At 44.0% G+C, this 19,900-nt stretch overlaps 1 protein-coding gene and 1 pseudogene across 1 annotated transcript in view; one reads left to right on the top strand and one right to left on the bottom strand.

The window, feature by feature from the left end:
* Positions 1–11,603, bottom strand: part of LOC149305194 (tribbles homolog 2-like) — a 36,200-nt gene extending 24,597 nt beyond the window's left edge. Inside the window, exons 1-2 of the mRNA XM_089478076.1 lie at positions 9,721–11,603; positions 3,099–3,391 (exon numbers count right to left, since the gene is read on the bottom strand). Of these exons, the coding sequence (XP_089334202.1) occupies positions 3,099–3,391; positions 9,721–10,041 (614 nt within the window). The 5' untranslated portion in view covers positions 10,042–11,603. The remainder of the gene's footprint in view (positions 1–3,098; positions 3,392–9,720) is intronic.
* Positions 11,604–16,608: 5,005 nt separating this feature from the next.
* Positions 16,609–17,016, top strand: LOC149305193 (fatty acid-binding protein 5 pseudogene; annotated as a pseudogene).
* Positions 17,017–19,900: the final 2,884 nt, after the last annotated feature.

The raw sequence follows: 19,900 nt of genomic DNA, 5'->3' as shown, positions 1-19,900 counted from the left end.
CCCCTCTTCATGTCTCCCAAGACAGCCAGAGAGAATCCGTTCAGAGAGCCCAGAGATCAATGAAGGAGGCTGCTGGAAAAGCAGGGAGGGAGCACTCTTCCCAAAGATTCTCTTTCCAGGGTTGGAGGAGAAGGCAGATTCCATTTGAGAAAGGGAGGGAGAAAGGCTCTATCCCCCCCCCCCCAATTGATCAGAGCCCTTCCTTGCCTGGGCGAGATCAGATGCCTCCTCGCGAGGAGCCTTCCCTTCCCTGCCTGGGCGAGATCAGATGCCTCCTCGCGAGGAGCCTTCCCTTCCCTGCCTGGGCGAGATCAGATGCCTCCTCGCGAGGAGCCTTCCCTTCCCTGTCTGGGCGAGATCAGAGCCCAAGCGGGCAGGGAATGCCTCTTCGAGAGGAGCCTTCCCTTCCTGCCTCTCCTCCGTTAGAAATGGGCTCTCCCCACACAGAGGGGAGGTTGCAATCCACCGGGGGAAGCCTTGAGCAGCCGGGACTTCAGGCGCTTAAAGCGCTGAAGAGATTAAGCGCCTGTAAACCATTAAAATAAAAAATAAAAATAATCCTTATCTCTTATTGAAAGACCACAGCGGACAAAGGGGTGAGGGAAGCAAAAATGGCCACAGCCACGACGGATGGGGACAGAAAGGGCAACTCCCCCAAGGACAGCCCCATCGCACTCCGCTCCTCCCATTCATCTAATGCAATTTCAAAGGCTGTCGTTCCTATTTAAATGCTCCGGTTCCTAACTCGAATCAAGGGAAAAACGAAGGTCAGACCCTTCGTCTTTTTTAACGCGCGTTAAATGACGAAAAATCGATTCAAAATTTTAAACCGCTCTACGATTCGATTTGTAGTGGGGACGATTGCGGGTTGCTCTAGAACCGTTCTAGGTTTAAATTGGATCCTAATAGGAACACCACTTCTTGGATTCGATTCAGAACGCGGGGTTTCACCTAGTGGGAACATCCCCAATATCAACAGACTCAAAGGAAAGAAATACAAAGGTTTAATTTTCTTCTAAGTACAGTATTTGAGTAAAGATCTCTGAACACCAACAGTGACCAAGAAAACCAATACCTTACTTTAACAAGGTAGAAGACAGCCCTATAGTTACATGTGGGGAACAGAAATAGAGCCCATCAGGAGTGTTGTGCCTACTATCATTAGCAATGTAAATATCATGCATGATATAAATATTCTAGGAAACTGATGAGCAGAGGAAGTGAATTCTCATCTCCTAAATCCCAAAACACACAGATGAGTAGATATATTCTTTCACGCTTGCTTGCTTACTTGTGCTGTAAACCTCACGCATACACACAAAAGAAAACTAGAAATTATGAACAGCTTAAATCCAAGCTGTTGTTTTTTCAAAAATCACAGACACAAGCCATGTCCTTCCTCATCTACTGCTGTTTCTCTACCTACACTTAAGAACCCATCTTAACAACAAGTGTAAATTAATTACATACAAGAAGTACAAAAAGTCAGTTTCAGTTGAGCTTAATGTTATGTAAATGTATGTGTGCATATATGCCAAGCTTCCAACCCAAACTGAAACTTCTGCACAAACTCAGTCCCTTGGAGAACTAATTGATGATACAAATGGGCCAGAACTCAGACTGTACAACACTGTGGTTTACATTACCAGATTATGTCCCCCTCAACACTTTAAAAATATAGAGTGGCATAAGTCAAATTTTACAGACTTATGAAATCAGCTTTACCCTTTCAGATGTTTTATGCTGTAGTTATTATGGCCAAAGGCCAGGGATTATGGGAGCTGCAAGGTTCGCCATTCCTATGTAAGAAGTACTGGTAGTTCATATATTCCAAGTGGGTGGGTCTGAGTTTCTCCAACCTCTACTGAGAGCACAGGCTACCGCAGGTAAAAAGTCTCAGATTCGGATCTTTAAATTCCTTTCTTGAGGAATTATTGGGGGCTCACCAATTCCCTGAATCAGAAAATGATCTTTTAACATTTGGAATGTATTATCTCTTCCAATGGCCAAGGATGAAATTTTAGTGACCCAGTTAAGTACCTGGTTCCTGCTACACAATGAAGAGGGTTGTAGAGTCACCCCACCTAAATTTTGGCTAGGGAGATTGGGGCTCATCAGTACATAGTAACTATATATTTTATATTTTCACTAGAAGTGAATACAGAACAATGTGATGCACCCTTCCCATGAACCTAACTGAATGAGAAGAGGGGAACGCCTCCTCGGCTCAAATTATATGTTTGTGTTCCAATTTCAGCTCTATGGAGAAAACTATTCTTCAAGAACAACATAGAGTTGTACAAACCCACTAACTGACCAAGATAAGTTTTTATTGTTCTATATATCCCCACTCAGTTCTCTTCTGGAACCCAGGCTAGTATAGGTGAGTTTCCACAATGATTCTTGGTGAGACACCTACCACATCCAGACCTACTGTATATACTCAACTATAAGTCAACCTCATGTATAAGTTGAGGGCAGGTTTTGGGGCCAAAATTATGGATTTTGATATGACCCATGGATAAGTCAAGGATAAAACCTAGGGGCATGTAACAAATGATGTAAAGGATCAAGCAAAGGAACACAAAGCCAAAGAACATACAAAAATCCAGCAGGCACAACTGTTTATACTTACACTAAAGGCTGGATGGATTCAAGAGTAGAGGAGGGTCAGTGCTTCCAGAACAGATTACATTTTTGTCTTTAACCGGGGGATGGTTCCCTTTTTAAAATAAGGGTTAAAGTACAGTACTTACATTGACCCATGGATAAGCTGACTCAGTTTTTTGGGGTCAATTTTTTTACTAAAAATTTCTAGACTTATACATGATATACAGTAGTTTTAGCTAGGTGGTGGCTTCTCCCTCACCCCAAAGATCAGTTTCTCTAGAGAAACAGATGTTTGAGATGAACTACACTCTTCACGTAGTCTCCATTAAAACATGTCTGAATATTTCCTCCATTTCAATATAGTAGGGGGAATTACAAAAAGAATCTATGGCAGAATTAACCATCAACAAACAACCCATTCAAGGTGACATTCACAATGTATCCATGACCAGTGGAAGGGGGGTCAGGGAAGAGGAGAGATTCCTTACTTTTCTTCATCCTTGAAAATGAATTTCCGCAGCTTGAGATCCCGCAGTACCAGTCCACCGTCATGACAGTGCGCTACAGCAGATGCTATCTGGTAGAAGAGTTTGGCTGCCTCCTCCTCCTTCAGCTTCTTGCAGGTACGAACAAAGGAATGCATGTCCCCATAGCTCCTCTCAAAGAACACATATGCTTTTGTCTCCCCAAGAATGATTTCAGTGATTTGGTTGATGTTGTCATGAGGAGGCAGACAAAAACATGGTGCAAGCAATTCTTGGTAGCAGCCAATATCAAACACCTAGAGACATAGTTGGCAATAAAAGAAAGGATTAGAGAATTAGAGGGGAACATGTTGTAGCTGACAGGCATTTCTAGAACAAATGAAATCTATCAAATAGAAGATGCTCAGATTTTAACAGGCACTATTTCCCTATGAAACCTAGAATTGTTTTTTCCCACCTTTACAACCTATTTTCCATAAAGGATAGGTGAAATGCCAGGAGGAGAAGGGATGGACCAATTTCTTGTTACTATGTAAATTAAAAACAAACAATTCTGTCTACAACCAAACATATTAGAAACCTCCAAAAGCCTAGTACTGTAATTGAATTTCAGTACTGAAATTTGATGGCCTGTGTTCTCCCATTAACAGGGGAGAGTTAACCTTTTAAATCTTGAGGGTCTCCATAAAAAAAGGACCCTATCATCTGGTAAATACATTGCATACTAGGCAAACTGGACCAGTATCTAAGCTTGCAACTACTTATCTATTATACACCCTGTCTGCCTTTATTCTCTGGCAGTGAAAAGAGTCAGAGAAGCCAATTTCACTTTCAGATTGTCAGAGAAAACAAATCAAAGGCCACAGGTCAGCAAATAACACACAGACTCACTCATATGTAAACTGAGACACACGCAAAAGGGCTCTTGCATTGCTCACTTCCCAATGGGCTTCAACAAAAGAAAAGGGTTCTGACAAAGCGTGTGATGCACCCCAGCCATGTTCTGAGACAGTATATTTTATGCTGATGTAGGGGACTGCAATTTTTTAATCCCAACACAACACAGCCTAGTTCCATCTTTGCCCCCACTGGTTACAACTGAAAGCTAATGGCTCCTGAACTAGCACCGGCCCATTGACCACACTGCTATGAATGGCACCACTCTGCATTATAGCTAAAGGCCGCTTCCACATCCTCTCTGTAGGAATACCAAAAGAGATTGGCAAAAGTCTTCTCCTTCAGCACTTTAGCTGATCAATCCAAGTTCCTGCTGTCTTGCTAGCATATCAGGGTGAGCACAGATGCCCTCCTTTTCCAGGACATACCATACATTTCAAACCCAGGAGAAATTCCAAAATGTCCTCCATTCTGAGCATGACTAAGAAGCATGAATTTATATTTAATATCAATGTTTTTAGCTTTTATTTTGTAATCTCCTACATTTCTCCTGAATGTCCTACATTTTGCAGTGCCTCATCCTCCTTTGTGGGAGAGACATCATGGGCTATCTCCTGGACCAAGGATGTTATTGAACAAATGGAAACTCTCCCTGGCATCAGACTGTGCCTCTCCTGGCTGCCATTGCATTGTTAAGAAAATCTTCAATGAAGCTATACCTTTATAATTTATGGTTGTTTAAAACAATTTCAGAGTTTCATCTGTGTGTCTTTGAAACAAAGAAATGCTTCTTACAACAGCAGCCATGTCACCTTGTGATCTTGTGAATGAATGGTAAGAAAGCATAAAGCATGACGGGAAACTCCAGTATAAAAATGTCACGCTAATCCAGTGATTATGAATGAATCAGTGCTTCAGACATTTGGAAAGCACACACAGATTCGAGGCAACAGGAAGAGTTCATTGAGAATAATGGTTGCAGTGCAGTAAGAAGACGCAAGGAATATAACAACAAAGGTTTTCATTCTTGGTATATGCAGCTCCCCCCCCCCCCATGCCTTTGTCTCTCAACAATGAAGGTCAGAAAGTTACAAAAACAGAATAGTGCTGTTATGAAGAACACTAGCTAACACTGTTGCACAATATAAAAACAGATGGGACTAGCTACTTTTCCTTCTTATAATTTAAGAATACAGTCAGCCCTCTATATTCAAGGATTTTTTTAACCCACGGATTCAAAGCTTGAAAATATTTTTTAAAATATATAAATTCCAAAAAGCAAACCTTGATTTTGCCACTTTAGATAAGGGACACCATTTTACTACCTCAATGTATATAACTGGACTTGAGCATCCATGGAATTTGGTATCCACGGGGGTCCTGGAATCAGGGCACTGCAGATGCCAATGATCCACTGTATGGGCATCAATCTCTGTTGCCCTGAACACCTACTTTAAAGCACAACTGAACAAACTCTAGCCCTCTAAACGCCGGTGAGCTTCAACTTGCATCACTTCTAGTCAGTATAATAACCTATGAGGAGGAATGCTGGGAGCTGGTGTCCAACAACATGGAGGACCACCGTTGCCTACCCCTGCTTTAAAGCCATTAACTAGTGCCATTTTCTGAAATAGGACAGCACTTTCCTCAAAGACTTACAACACAGTCCTCTCCATGTGTATGGAGAAATAAATGTCCCCTAATTCTGTGGGTCCCACTCCTAGGTAAAAATGCATAGGATTGCAGTACTGATTTAGTCATCTCAGGAGCAATCAAAAAGGTTTCTAGAAATGCAAGCTTTAGTATTCCATGAACCCCTACCCCACCCTTCTCTTCTTAGCACCCAAAGCTAGGACTCTTTCCCATAAGTAGGTTAACAGGTCAACCTACCCATATGAAAAGGAGAAACCATGATGCTGGATTTTGCCAAAAGGTACAGCCTGATACAAGGGCAACTCAACTTCTTCTATGTCAGCACATCAAATAATGTTCCTGAAGCTCTGAAAGCAGACCCCTGTCCCTGCCATTCTCCTCACCTTTACAAGCTTCCTTGGGAAATGTAATAATCCCCAAGTATTTTTACAATTTGTAATCCTTCCACAAGTGGCATTTCCTCCCTAACAGCCATTTCAAAAATGTCATTTTGGATTGACTTCACAAGGGTTTATCTTTGTTGAACTGCTGTTCTTTCATGCAGAAACAGAACATGTGACTTTATTTTTTTAAAAAGGTAGGGAAATGTAGTAATTTCCAGCAACAAGAAGTCATTGGATTCTGGTAGGATATAATGAGGGGTGCCAGCCACAGTATATCTGGACTCATTGGCATGTCTTTGTTATGTGGTCCTCATGCCTTGGGGAGATGGCAAGAGGAAGTCACAAGCCCATTTCTAATAAGACAAAAAATAGCAGAATTTTTTACTAGCACTGTAAGGTGGGACGGTATTTATTTAGGAGGCTTTTAAGCAAGAGAGACACATCCAAAGAAACGAATGAATTGCTTCAAATGTGCAAGTGAGGTTGCTGAAACATTTCCTAAGATGCTGTTCATTTTACAGTTACAAAGCATGCTCAAAGGCATCCTCAGATCTCAAAAAACACTCCTAATACTAAAAAGACACGACAACAACGCAAGATGCTGACTCTTACAGGAGCTACACTTTTGCTCCACTGTGTTATACAGGGCCAACATGATTCCAGGGAGAGGTGGGCTGAAGGTGAATTAAAATTGAAATAAAGTAAAATAAAATAATGACTAGTTTCTGGTAATACAAACAAAGAAGTTGCTTTGCCCTTTCTCCTCCACCTTTTCATATTAATCTCTCCCCACAGCAGGAGGCTACGAATATATTGATTTGCATCTATTTGGACAAACTATGGCATGTATTTAAAATAACACCAAAATAACTCCACTTTCTAGCACATTGCAGCCAGCTTCTCAAGGTCAGAAACTGGCTTTGACATAATCAGGTGTAAACCGGGGAGAACTAAATCTTCCTTAAAGCCTCGGAGTTCACGGCCCATGGGTGACCAGGGCATTTCGACTGCCATGTAAAACCAGCCTTAGCAAGTAACCAGGGAGCGTTAATTTATTTTTCCCCTTCCATATATGAATCTAAATATAAACATCCACTTGTCAGGATGGTGCCCAAGCACTTGGAATTATTATTTCAGAGGGTCAATGTGTCTATTGCTCATTACATGCCAATTCAACGCCAGGATTTTGATTTTGATTTTTGGAGAGGAGGGCTTGGGGGTTGTTGTATTTATATAATTTGTAACAATGTCTAGACATTGGGAGCAAGGCAATTCACCCTCTTCCTGAGAGCTCAAATGGCTGGAAGCCCAAGTCTGGCGCACAAGGCACACGGGAAGAGTCGCCACAGCAGTTTAGGAACAAAGGAAACAGTGTGTCGCCTGTGAGCGAAAGGGAGCATGTGGGCTTCCTTCCCCCCCCCCCCCCCACAGTTCACAATGGAGCAGGAGAAGCCAGAGGCCAAAAAAGTAGCAATCGAGCAAGTCCTGATATTTTCAAACAGCCTCCTAGGAAAAATATGTATGTATAGTTATCTTTTTTTTTTAAAAGGTAATTCTGAAAGGAGTGTTTGCTAGACAGGGTGAATGAGGATTGTTTGCAAATATACATCCAGGAAACCTATCAAGCGGTGTTCGCCCTATTGCAAAGCACAATAATACAAGTGGATTTTGTACTTTGTACAGAGTGGATTATGGTACTTTGCTATAGGGCTAACACGGCTACCCCAAATAGGTCCTGGAGCTGAATCGCTGTTTTGTGGATTTTGAATATTACTGTACTTTGCTATAGGGCCAACATGGCTACCCTGGGTAGATTTCCTGTATGCGAAGCCCTGTTTTCTGGATTTGGGGTGTTGTTGTACTTTGCTAAGACCAGCACGGCTAGCCCTGAATAGGTTTACTGGATGTGAACCCGTTTTGTGGATTTGGGATGTTATTATCCTTTGCGATAGGACCAACATGGCTACCCCTGGATGGGAATAATTGTTCTGTGGATTTTAGACATTATTCTACTTTGCTATAGGGCCAGCACAGCTAACACTAGATAGTTTTCCTAGATGTGAACCCCTGCTTTGTGGATTCAGGATATTATTAAACAGACATGTCTCAGCTTAAGAGGTCTATTTTACTCCAGTGAATTTAAGACCCAGAACCACTCTATCCCACACGTGTTTTGCTGTCCCACACGCTGTTCCATGCTCCTAAGACAAAGCTGCACAGTAGGATTGTCTACTGTTACACTAAGCACACACCACCCAGGGCAACTGAAATATCCTGTGAGGGCAGCTGAGAATTTAGCAAGGCATTCTGAAAAATATGGAGGGAAATTAGATTATGTCTGTGGAGGGAGGTATCTCGCCTTTCCACACAACTTTCCCTCCTCCCCTTCTGCTTTGGCTCTGGGCCACTGTTACAACGTGGCCATTGTCTGAAAAGTTGGTTGTGTTAGGCATGGGGTTTCGTTGCTGTTGTTGCTCTTCCCTTTAAATTAAAATATCACCCAGTGCCTCAGCTTCATGGCTTCCTCTGGCCTACATCTTCCACAACTCCTGTTCCCTCTCAAAAGAAAGCAAGCTAGTGTGGTGTAATGGTTTGAGTATTGGACTAGGACTCTGGAGACCAGGGTTTGATTCCCCACTCGTCCGTGGGTGACCTTTGGGCAAGTCACGCTCTCTCAGCCTCAGGAGAAAGCAAGGGCAAACCTCCTCTGAAGAAACCTTGCAAGGAAAGTCCAGGATAGGGGTTGCCAGAAGTCGGAAACAACTTGAAGGCGCACAACACGCACAGCCAAAGAAAAGGCTCAAAAGTGTGCCTCTCTGTGTGAGTGTTAAGCCACTGAGCAAGTCACATCCTCTCAGCCTCAAAAGGCAAGGTAAAGGTATGGAAATCTTGTCAAGAAAACCGCATGATAGGGGTAACCACAAGTAGGAAATAACTTGCAGGCACACAACACAGAGAGAGAGAGAGAGCCAAAGAAAAGGCTCAAACACATGCCTCTGTGTGTGTAAGTGTTAACCCACTGGGTGACCTTGAACAAGTCACACTCTCTCAGCCTCATGGCAAACCTCCTCTTCAGAAGGAGGGGGTGACTCCTATCCTGGGCTTTTCTTGACAAAATTTCTTCAGGGGGGGGGGGGTTGCAATTGCTGTTCCCTGAGGCTGAGAGAGCGTGACTTGCCCAATGTCACCCAGTGGGTTAAACACTCTTATGGAGAGGCAGGCTTTTGAAGCTTTTCTTTGGCTTGAAGGCACACGACACACAACAGACACAGCCAATGAAAAGCCTGCCTCTGTGTGAGTCAGTCTTAACCCACTGGGTGACCTTGGACAAATCACACTCTCTCAGCCTCCCATGAAACCTCCTCTTGTCAGGAAAAGGACCCAGGATAAAGGGGGAGGGGGGGTCACCTCATGTCGGAAATGACTCTGAAGGCACACAAGGCAGCCAGAGAAAAGGCTCCAAAGCCCGCCTCTGCGTGTGAGTGCGTGTAAGAGAGAGAAAGACTGCGCGTATCCTGTTTGCATGACGAAGAAGCCAGTGTGACTTTGCAAGCTTGCAACATGCGATTGTGCATTTTGGTTGGCCCAATGGAGGCATGACTGCTTGGATGGTCCTGGTTTTAGTGTCTCTGTGTGTGAGAGAGAGGGAGGAAGGGAGGAAGGAAGGAAGGAAGGGAGGGAGAAGTGCTTACCTTGCAGACCAGCTCCTCCTCGCTGTGCAGGTGGACTGCTCTGAAGCTGTGGTCCCCTTCGAGAGGCTCGAGGAGCAGGTTCTTCCCGATGCAAGAAACGCAATGCGACAAGCTGGGAGTCTCTGGCGGGCTGGGCGAGCCGAGGTTGGGGCTGAAGCTGTGGCCGGAGTCGGTGTTGCTGCCGGGCCTCACCGAGGAGGAGGAGGAGGAGGAGGACGAAGGAGGAGGAGGAGGAGGAGGGGGCTCCTCGAAATCCTGGGTCTTGCTCCGGGGCCTTCCATAGCGGGCGATGGAGATCGGGGTGGACCTTGGTATGTTCATGGGGATGGAGAGAGAGAGAGAGGGCAAGGCCTCCCAGGAAACCCCCGCCCCAGAGCTCCCTCTCTCTCTCACACACACACACACCTTGCACACAAAAGGCACCACAAAGCACAACAACAACTCCTGCCTCCCTTCTTTGGTGGCCTTTTGTCCAAGGTTTGGAGAGGAGAGGAGGAGAGATCCCAGTCTTTGCAACAAAACTGTGGCAACACTCTTGTTACAATGCCTCAAAATATGGCAAGAGTAGCCCCAGGGTTTCCTTTTCTTCTCTCTCTCTCCAATCTCCCAGCTTTCCTTTTCCTTCACCAAAGGGTCTTTCCCTCCTTTAGTTTCCTAAACTAAAAAAATAAAATATTAAAATAAATATAAAAATAAAAAGGAGACACGCTTCTCTTTGAAAAGGATGATGATGATGATGATGATGATTTTGTTCTTTTTCTTTCTTCCTTTTGGTGTTTCCTTTTTAACTGTAGATGGCGTCGGATCCTTTTTTGGATCCAGAAAGGCGACGAGGGAGCATTTCAACTTCCAGAAGGGAAAGCAAAAAAATAAGATTTTTCCCTCCTTAAAATAATAATAAAAATGACCCAAAAAAGGAGAGGGAGGCGGTGGGAAGAGAGATCCCTTTCTTCTTCTTCTTCTTCTTCTTCTTGCCTTTGGCTCCTTTTCGAGGGAGGCAAAGGCAGGGAAAAGGCACAAAAGATCCTGCAAAACCAGGAGGCTCTTGGTGGAGGGTTCTGTTACTGTTATTGTTGTTATTATGTCCTCCTCCGTTCCCTGCGACCAAAGGCAAAACCAGGGGGAAAAGGGCAAGCAAGGACAGGAGCCTTCAGCTTTCCATCCTCCTTTCCATTCTTCTGGGCAGAGCGAAAAAAAGAGAGAGAGAAATCACCAACCAAAGAAGAGGAAGAATATTAAGGATGATGATGATGATGGTGATGATGATGATGATGCAGGGAAAAGGATCCCCCTTTTTTTTGTCTTGTCCCAAAGTCCTGCGATGAGAAGAAGAAAAATGCAGCTTGGATCACATACAGATTATATATATATAATATATATATATATATTGCACACCAAAAAAAGAGAGAGAGATCTGGATGTATTGTCCCAAAGTCCTGCGATGCGAAGAAGGTGGATGCAGCCTGGATCACATGGAAATATCTAGATGCATATATATATGTGTGTGTGTGTATGCACAATATATATATATATATATGCACACACACACACACACCCAAAAAAGAGATCTGGATGTATTGCAGGTCCTTATTTCCTAGAGGTAGAGATGGAAGGAGGAGGGAAAGGGCAGCCAAACCCTTTCAGCAAGGCATCCTCTTTCCCCCTCTTAATAGCGTCTTACGTGGCTGGGGTTTTCTTTCTTTCTTTCTTTCTTTCCTTCCTTCCTTTTCTTTCTTTCTTCCCAGTGTCAGCAGTGTTGCTGCTCCTGCAGCAGCTCCCAGCGGTGCATTTGCACTGAGAGCCAGCCCCTCGTGCAAAGCGGGGGAAAGAAAGGGAAGAAATATATATATAGAGAGAGAGATAGGGATTGCCTGACTCACACTGTCTGCACTGGCAGACTGGCTCCCAGGGAGGCCAACCCGCCCCAATTGCAGCGGCCTCCTCATTGGGCCACCCAGCTGCCCATCACAGCAGAGGCCCACCAATCCGCTGCCTTCTTTCCCTCCCTGGTCCCGCCCCCCATTCTGCTTCTTTCTTTCTCCCCCTAGTCCTGAATGAAAGGCTGCAGGGGAAACGAGGTGAAAGAGCCTTTGTGTCAGGAGCGGAGCTTATCTTGGCTGAGGCCAAACCAAGGTGGCTATGTGTCCTCACTGCAAAGGAGGAGGAGAAAGCCAGGCTGGCCAGGGCGTCCTCCTTTTCCAGGACGCGTCCTCCATTTCAGCCTTTTACCCAGGAGCGGTTCCCAAAGGTCCTCCATTTCGAGCAGAAGTGGGAAATGGACATTTATATGCAGGCAGGAAAGAGGCGGCCCTCCTTTTTCCAGGTCCTAGAATCATAGAGTTGGAAGAGGCCATAAGGGCCATCCAGTCCAACCCCATTCTGCCATGCAGGAACTCTCAGTCAAAGCATCCCTGACAGATGGCCATCCAGCCTCTGTTTAAAGACCTCCAAGGAAGGAGACTCCACCACACTCTGAGGAAAGAGTGTGTTCCCCTGTCAAACAGCCCTTACTGTCAGGAAGTTCCTCCTAATGTTCAGGTGGAATCTCTTTTCCTGGAGCTTGCATCCATTGTTCCGGGTCCTGTACTCTGGAGCAGCAGAAAACAAGTTAGCTCCCTCCTCAATATGACATCCCTTCAAATATTTAAACAAGGCTATCCTATCACCTCTTAACCTTCTCTTCTCCAGGCTAAACATGTCCAGCTCCCTAAGTCGTTCCTCATAGGGCATGGTTTCCAGACCCTTCACCATTTTAGTCACCCTCCTTTGTACACGCTCCAGTTTTTCAACATCCTTTTTGAATTGTGGTGCCTAGAACTGGGCACAGTATCCCAGCTTTGTAATCTATTCAGGTCATTTTGAATTTTGATCTTGTCCTCTGGGGTATTAGCTACTCCTCCTAGTTTGGTGTCATCTACAAATTTGATAAGTGTGTCCCCAATTCTGTCATCCAAGTCATTGATAAAGATGTTGAATAGCACTGGGCCCAAGACAGAACCCAGTGGGACCCCACTGCTCAGAAGGAGAGGGAGAGATCAGGCAGACCCAGCAACATCTTGGACTGCCTGAAGGAAGAGGCCCCTCCCTCCTCAACTGTCATCTCGGCCTCAGAGGGAGCCATCAGGCAGACCCAACAACATCAGGGACTGCCTGAAGGAAGAGGCCCCTCCCTCCTCAACTGTTATCTCGGCCTCAGAGGGAGCCATCAGGCAGACCCAGCAACATCTTGGACTGCCTGAAGGAAGAGGCCCCTCCCTCCTCAACTGTCATCTCGGCCTCAGAGGGAGCCATCAGGCAGACCCAACAACATCAGGGACTGCCTGAAGGAAGAGGCCCCTCCCTCCTCAACTGTTATCTCGGCCTCAGAGGGAGCCATCAGGCAGACCCAGCAACATCTTGGACTGCCTGAAGGAAGAGGCCCCTCCCTCCTCAACTGTCATCTCGGCCTCAGAGGGAGCCATCAGGCAGACCCAGCAACATCAGGGACTGCCTGAAGGAAGAGGCCCCTCCCTCCTCAACTGTCATCTCGGCCTCAGAGGGAGCCATCAGGCAGACCCAGCAACATCTTGGACTGCCTGAAGGAAGAGGCCCCTCCCTCCTCAACTGTCATCTCGGCCTCAGAGGGAGCCATCAGGCAGACCAGCAACATCTTGGACTGCCTGAAGGAAGAGGCCCCTCCCTCCTCAACTGTCATCTCGGCCTCAGAGGGAGCCATCAGGCAGACCCAGCAACATCTTGGACTGCCTGAAGGAAGAGGCCCCTCCCTCCTCAACTGTCATCTCGGCCTCAGAGGGAGCCATCAGGCAGACCCAGCAACATCGGGGACTGCCTGAAGGAAGAGGCCCCTCCCTCCTCAACTGTCATCTCGGCCTCAGAGGGAGCCATCAGGCAGACCCAGCAACATCGGGGACTGCCTGAAGGAAGAGGCCCCTCCCTCCTCAACTGTCATCTCGGCCTCAGAGGGAGCCATCAGGCAGACCCAGCAACATCAGGGACTGCCTGAAGGAAGAGGCCCCTCCCTCCTCAACTGTTATCTCGGCCTCAGAGGGAGCCATCAGGCAGACCCAGCAACATCAGGGACTGCCTGAAGGAAGAGGCCCCTCCCTCCTCAACTGTCATCTCGGCCTCAGAGGGAGCCAGCAGGCAGACCAGCAACATCTTGGACTGCCTGAAGGAAGAGGCCCCTCCCTCCTCAACTGTCATCTCGGCCTCAGAGGGAGCCATCAGGCAGACCCAGCAACATCGGGGACTGCCTGAAGGATGAGACTTCTCCCTCCTTTAACTGTATTTTTATTGTATTAACGATTTTACTGTACACCGCTATGATCATCGCGGAATAGCGGTCTATAAATAAAACATATTATTATTATTATTATTATTACTTCTCTCCAAGTATCAGCATAGGGGTTTATTACATAGGGGGAAATCAGGGGTGTGTTAAATTGTCATTATCCCAGGAAAGTCGCACGACCGTGGGAAGATTTTCACACACACACACATCGCAATTAAAGAGGACTTATCGAATGGGGAGGATGGCCATGAAAGAGCATATATGCTGCGGCTAGGACCTCATGAAAATGGGAAAACCGTGAATAAAAAACCACTTTAAAAAAAACCCTCTAGGAATCTCTAGATCATCCAGTGCAACTCTATGGTCCACCAGAAGCTGACCATACAATCATGCTGGAGGACCTACAAATGCCAAGAGAAGTGTTTTCTCTAGAAATCTCTAAGTCCTCCAGTGTGACTTTATGGTCAATTTCCAGCAGAATTGTACTGGAGGACCTAGAGATTTCTAGAGAGAACATATTAATCAAATTTGTGAACAATCAAATCCAGAAATGTGGTGTGTGTGTGTGTGTGTGACTGTATATACAATGTCATAATAAAATGGTGTCCCTTATATAAAATGGCAAAAACGAGGTTTGTTTTTTGAATTTGAATGTCTGTGCGTTGTGCAAATATTTTTGAACCATGGTTGCTTGAATCCATAGATGCAAAATCCATGAATAGGGTGGACTGAGATTTGGAGATTTGCTATTTGGGAAAAAGAAGAACAACATGGTGAAGCCTAAGTCTAAGTAATAAATACGAACTATGTGTCATCATAGTAGTCCAGAGTGTCATAGAAAGCAAAGCATCTGTGATCTGTCTTTCCATGTGAGGAGAGGGAGGAGGTTTACTTGGACTTCTACAAGGATAAAAAAGGAATCTTGTAAAAAGACTTACACTTACACTGCACTTGCAGGTCTTGGGAATGACAAGTCTCAGTCCCTCATCCACGAGAAATGATAACAACAATGAAAGACTTTACAGTGTGACTGTGAGCTATGCTGCTTTATTGTGAGTTGTGGATTGGCTTTAATCCTAACTTTGCCTGCTTCATTGGAAGCCGCACTAAATCAGTAGGATTTACTCTTGACTAAATATGTCCAACACTGTAAATTGTTAGGCTGCAGAGAATTGATTCTTGTTACTTTGAGAGTGTTGCATAGTTTTGTTGCTTTGAGAGCTGGTGAACCAAATAGCTTAGTCAAAACATTTTGCCCCATAAAACTGCAGTGCAAAACGTTAAGGGAAACAAAGCTGACCTTGCAGCCAGTTTCTTATAGTGCCTCTGCTACTGTGTTTTCAATAGCAGCAACCTGTCACATGAAAATTTGTTAAGGGTTCTGCAACACCTAACTGCCTATTTTCATGCCAAGGAAAGCTTCACTGGTTTGATCTCTGTATGTCTGGCTGCAGGGCCAGTTTCCCCACACCCCCTTTTTTAATGTTGAATCCTGACACTCCATGAGAGAGGAGAAAAAAAAAAACAACAGCCTTGACTATCAAAGGGGAAAAAAATCTTCATAACACGATGCATTGTTTGAAAACCAATCTATTATTGCTTCTTTATGGGAAAATGTACCGAGCAAACCAATACAAATCAAAACTAGATGGGTGGCAAAATGAATTTTTGATTAGTTTTACAAAGTGTGAAAGCAATTTTCTTCCAAGTAGAAAGCACAGATTGGGATTCTTTTGAAAACCCAGGAAAGCTAGATGCTAGATCAAGAAAGCTGAAAAGTTTAATGGCAGCAAAGTCAATGTGCCTTAACAAATTCTAAAATGTATTTGGCTAAAGCAAGCCTCATCAAGCTTCTAGGAAATGAATGTCAAATACAGGAGCCTTTATTTCCTTTACTTTACCGAAATGTTGATTTTATCAGACTACACAAGCCTTTCAGAAGACATGTTAGACATATTAACGTTCTTTTAAAATGCTATTAAATTATTATCTGGGGAAGTGATTATCTCTAGAGAGATAAAATAGACTGATCCACAGAAATTAAAAGATTTAGCCAACCCCAGGCAATGATATATATAGCCTAGAGAAACAGAACCAGGGATGCAATGCAGTAGCAGTCTGGTCATCTACACAGGCAAAAATCCTTTTCCTGCAATTGTTGATCTATGGACTAAGGAGAAAAAGTAAATAAACTCAGGGGGAGTTTGAAAATGCTAAATGTATTATGTTCTAGGTTGCCACGTGTTTTCTTCTTCTATTTGCTTGTTTCTGATGGGGTTCCCATTCCTTTCAAAGTAACATGAGAAGAAATTTAACAGTTCAAGCTACTGTATACATTCCAGTGGCATCACAAGGGGGCTGCGCTAGGTGACACCTTTGCTCCTTAAATATCTGTGTTTTGGCAGAAATGGGCTTTTGCTTTCACTGGTGTCCCTTTAAAATCCTGTATGAGATGGTGTGAGTGGGGTGATTATTTTTACATTTTACAGGTAAAAGCATCACATTTTACCAAATTTTCACTTTAACCATATGAAATTATGCCCACTACCTTGTCCTCCTCCTGGGCTTCCTTTGCTGCTCCATCCCAGGCACCAGCCATGGCCAACCCAGATGCCTTCCTAGGCAAATGGTGCCTCATCTTCAGCGAAAGTTTTGGTGAGTACATGAAAACACTGGGTGTGAGCATGCCCATGAGGAAGCTGGGAAGCATGGCTAAGCCAGACATCACCTTCAGCAGGGAGGGAGATAAATATATGGTGAAAACAGAAAGCACTTTCAAGACATCAGATTTCAGCTTCAAACTGGGGGAGAAGTTTGAAGAAGATACGATAGATGGCCGGAAAACTCATACCCTTATCACCTAAGATGATAACAATGTATTGACCCAGCACCAGCAGTGGGATGGCAAAAAGAACACGATAACAAGAAATATAGTTGATGGGAAACTTGTTGTGGAATGTGTCATGAATGGTGTCAAATGTATCCGGGTGTACCAGAAAGTATGAAGACACAGGCTTCCATTTTGAATTGGGAGCTTAATGACATACAGTTCAGTTCCAGGAACAAAACTAATGAACATTCCATATTTCCCATCTCTTTTTTCCCCTCCACCCTATTTTTTAAAAAGCATTTTTGGGAAGTCAGTACTGTATACAATTAAATTTTGAGTTCTTGGTGTAACTACTAAAACTATTAAAGCTGAGAATTTCATTAAAAAAAAACATATGAAATTATGACTATGTAAATACATTCTGCTTTGGTCAGGCCTCACCTGGAATACTGTGTCCAGTTCTGGGCACAATTCAAAAAGGATGTTGACAAGCTGGAGGGTCTGGAAACCATGCCCTATGAGGAATAACTTAGGGAGCTGGATATGTCTAGCCTGGAGAAGAGGCGGTTAAGAGGTGATATGATAGCCCTGTTTAAATATTTGAAGGGATGTCATATTAAATATTTGAAGGGATGTCAATCTCGTTTAGATTTCTGTAATGCGCTCTACATGGGGCTACCTCTGTACCAAGTTCGGAAGCTTCAGTTGGTCCAACATGCGGCAGCCAGATTGGTCCCAGAACACATACGTCGGCCCATATAACACCAGTGCTAAAATCTCTTCACTGACTGCCGATTAGCTTCTGGGCACAGTACAAAGTGTTGGTGATTACCTTTAAAGCCCTACATGGCTTGGGCCCTAGTTACTTGAAGGAACGCCTCTCCCTACACAATCCACCCTGCACTCCAGGGAAGAATTTATTGGAACATCACAAAACCAGGTTAACAATAACCTCCCATAGATTGTTTACCACCGCAACCCCCAAACTGTGGAACAGCTTACCGGAAGAGATCCGTCTAATCACCACCTTAGATGCCTTTAAGAAGGCACTTAAGAAGGATCTCTTCCAGAGAGCCTATCCACCCGATCTCTTATAGGATTCCTGAGATAAAAGACTTCACTTCCGAACATGACAGTATGTCTCTAGATCAAGGCATTGATCTAGCTATTTTATGGAATTAACATTTATACCAATACTAATATTTTATTGTTTATATTTTTCTTATTTTTATATTTGTATTGTATTATTTTTACTGATGTAATCTCACCTCGATCCACAGGGAGAGGCGGGAAATATACATAAAATTTATTATTATTATTATTATTATTATTATTATTATTATAATATTGAGGAGGGAGCAAGCTTGTTTTCTGCTGCTCCAGAGAACAGGACCCAAAACAATGGATACAAGCTTCAGGAAAAGAGATTCCACCTCAACATTAGGAGGAACTTCCTGACAATAAGTGCTGTTGGACAGTGGAACACACTCCCTTAGAAAGTGGTGGAGTCTCCTTCTTAGAGGTCTTTAAACAGAGGCTGGATGGCCATCTGTCAGGGTTGCTTTGATTGAGATTTCCTGCATGGCAGGGGGTTGGACTGGATGGCCCTTGTGGTCTCTAAGATTCTATGATTTGGGCTGTGTTTATGATATCTTAATTTAAAGGTATAATTTTAATTTTGCTAATTGTTTATGTTACAGCTTTTACAGCTATTATGGGAATTACAATTTATGAGTAACATTAGTACGAAGAACATTACTAAGGATTCTGTATGGGAGGAGGAGTTCAATGGTGACAGGGTGACACCATGAGTTACCACCCCTAGTGATGCCACTGTATATACTCAACTATAATTCAATATTATATATAAGTTGAGTGCAGGTTTGGGGGCCAAAATTATGGCTCTTGATATGACACATGGATAGGCTGAGTGTAAAACCTAGGAGCATGTAACAAAAGCTCTAAAGGAAAACAATGCCGAAGAACTTACAAAATTCCAGCTGGCATAACTGTTTGTGCTCACACTAAACGCTGAATGAATGAGAGAATAAAGAGGCGGGGGTCACTTCTATCAGGATAGATTACACTCTTGCCTTTCACCAGAGGATGGTTCCTTTTTTGATAAGAGTTAAAGTACAGTACTTACATTGACCTGTGGGTAATGTTTTTTACTAGATTTATACATGAGTATATACAATATATGCTTTGAACGTCTTCCTGCTGTGGAGATGTCAAACTACAGTGGTCCTGCCAGAAACACGTAGTAATATTAATTTCATACAAAATCTACTTGTGCTGGACATAAATCTGCATCCCATAGAATTAGATTTGCCATCCTGAAATCCTGTCTTGCAGTGATTACAGCATTGGATCAGGGCTGGAGAAATGCACATTAAAATTTCCAATCAGGCAATAAAGCTCTTTGGATGATCTGGGACCAGCCAAATGCTTAATGTGATGCCATCATGATGATAAAAGGGAGGGAAAGGCCATGTGCATCAGGTGTGGGTAAATATGATCCTGTGGATGTTTGGGGCCTTCAAATTCCATCAATCCTAGCCAGCGTAGTGACAGTCCAAAAACATTTGAATAGCCACAGTATTTGAGCCTTTGTTCGCCAGAGTCCTTATTCAACATTCAAACCATTACATCACGCTGGCTCTCACACCATGATGTATGCCACTTTAAACTCCTAGGAAGAAAGGTGGATAAAAATGTGGAATATATAAAGAATTAATGTGAGCTATAGAAGTGAATAAATCCTGCTACTCCCTTTGAATGCCTGAAGGCAGCAGGGAAGTATACAGCTGCTGTGCCCTCTGCAATGATCTAACACCTGCTATGGCCAGAAGGACTCTTAATTTTGACTCATGGCAATGAGGGAAGGGCACAAACAAGGTGACTGTTAAGGAAAAAAGGAGAGGCAAATCACAGCAGTAGCATCCTCCCATGCTGAGAAGCAGAAGCACCAGCCCTGTGCAAAGTTTTGAGGAGAGGGAGAGATAACCAAACAGCCACATATACCATCTACAAGAATTAATAACTTGTGCATCAATCAT

This window comes from Sceloporus occidentalis, unplaced genomic scaffold, assembly GCF_023333645.1.
Source record: "Sceloporus occidentalis isolate IW3139 unplaced genomic scaffold, rSceOcc1.0.p SCAF_12, whole genome shotgun sequence".
Taxonomy (NCBI): Eukaryota; Metazoa; Chordata; class Lepidosauria; order Squamata; family Phrynosomatidae; genus Sceloporus; species Sceloporus occidentalis.
This window is presented reverse-complemented; position numbering and strand designations above follow the sequence as displayed.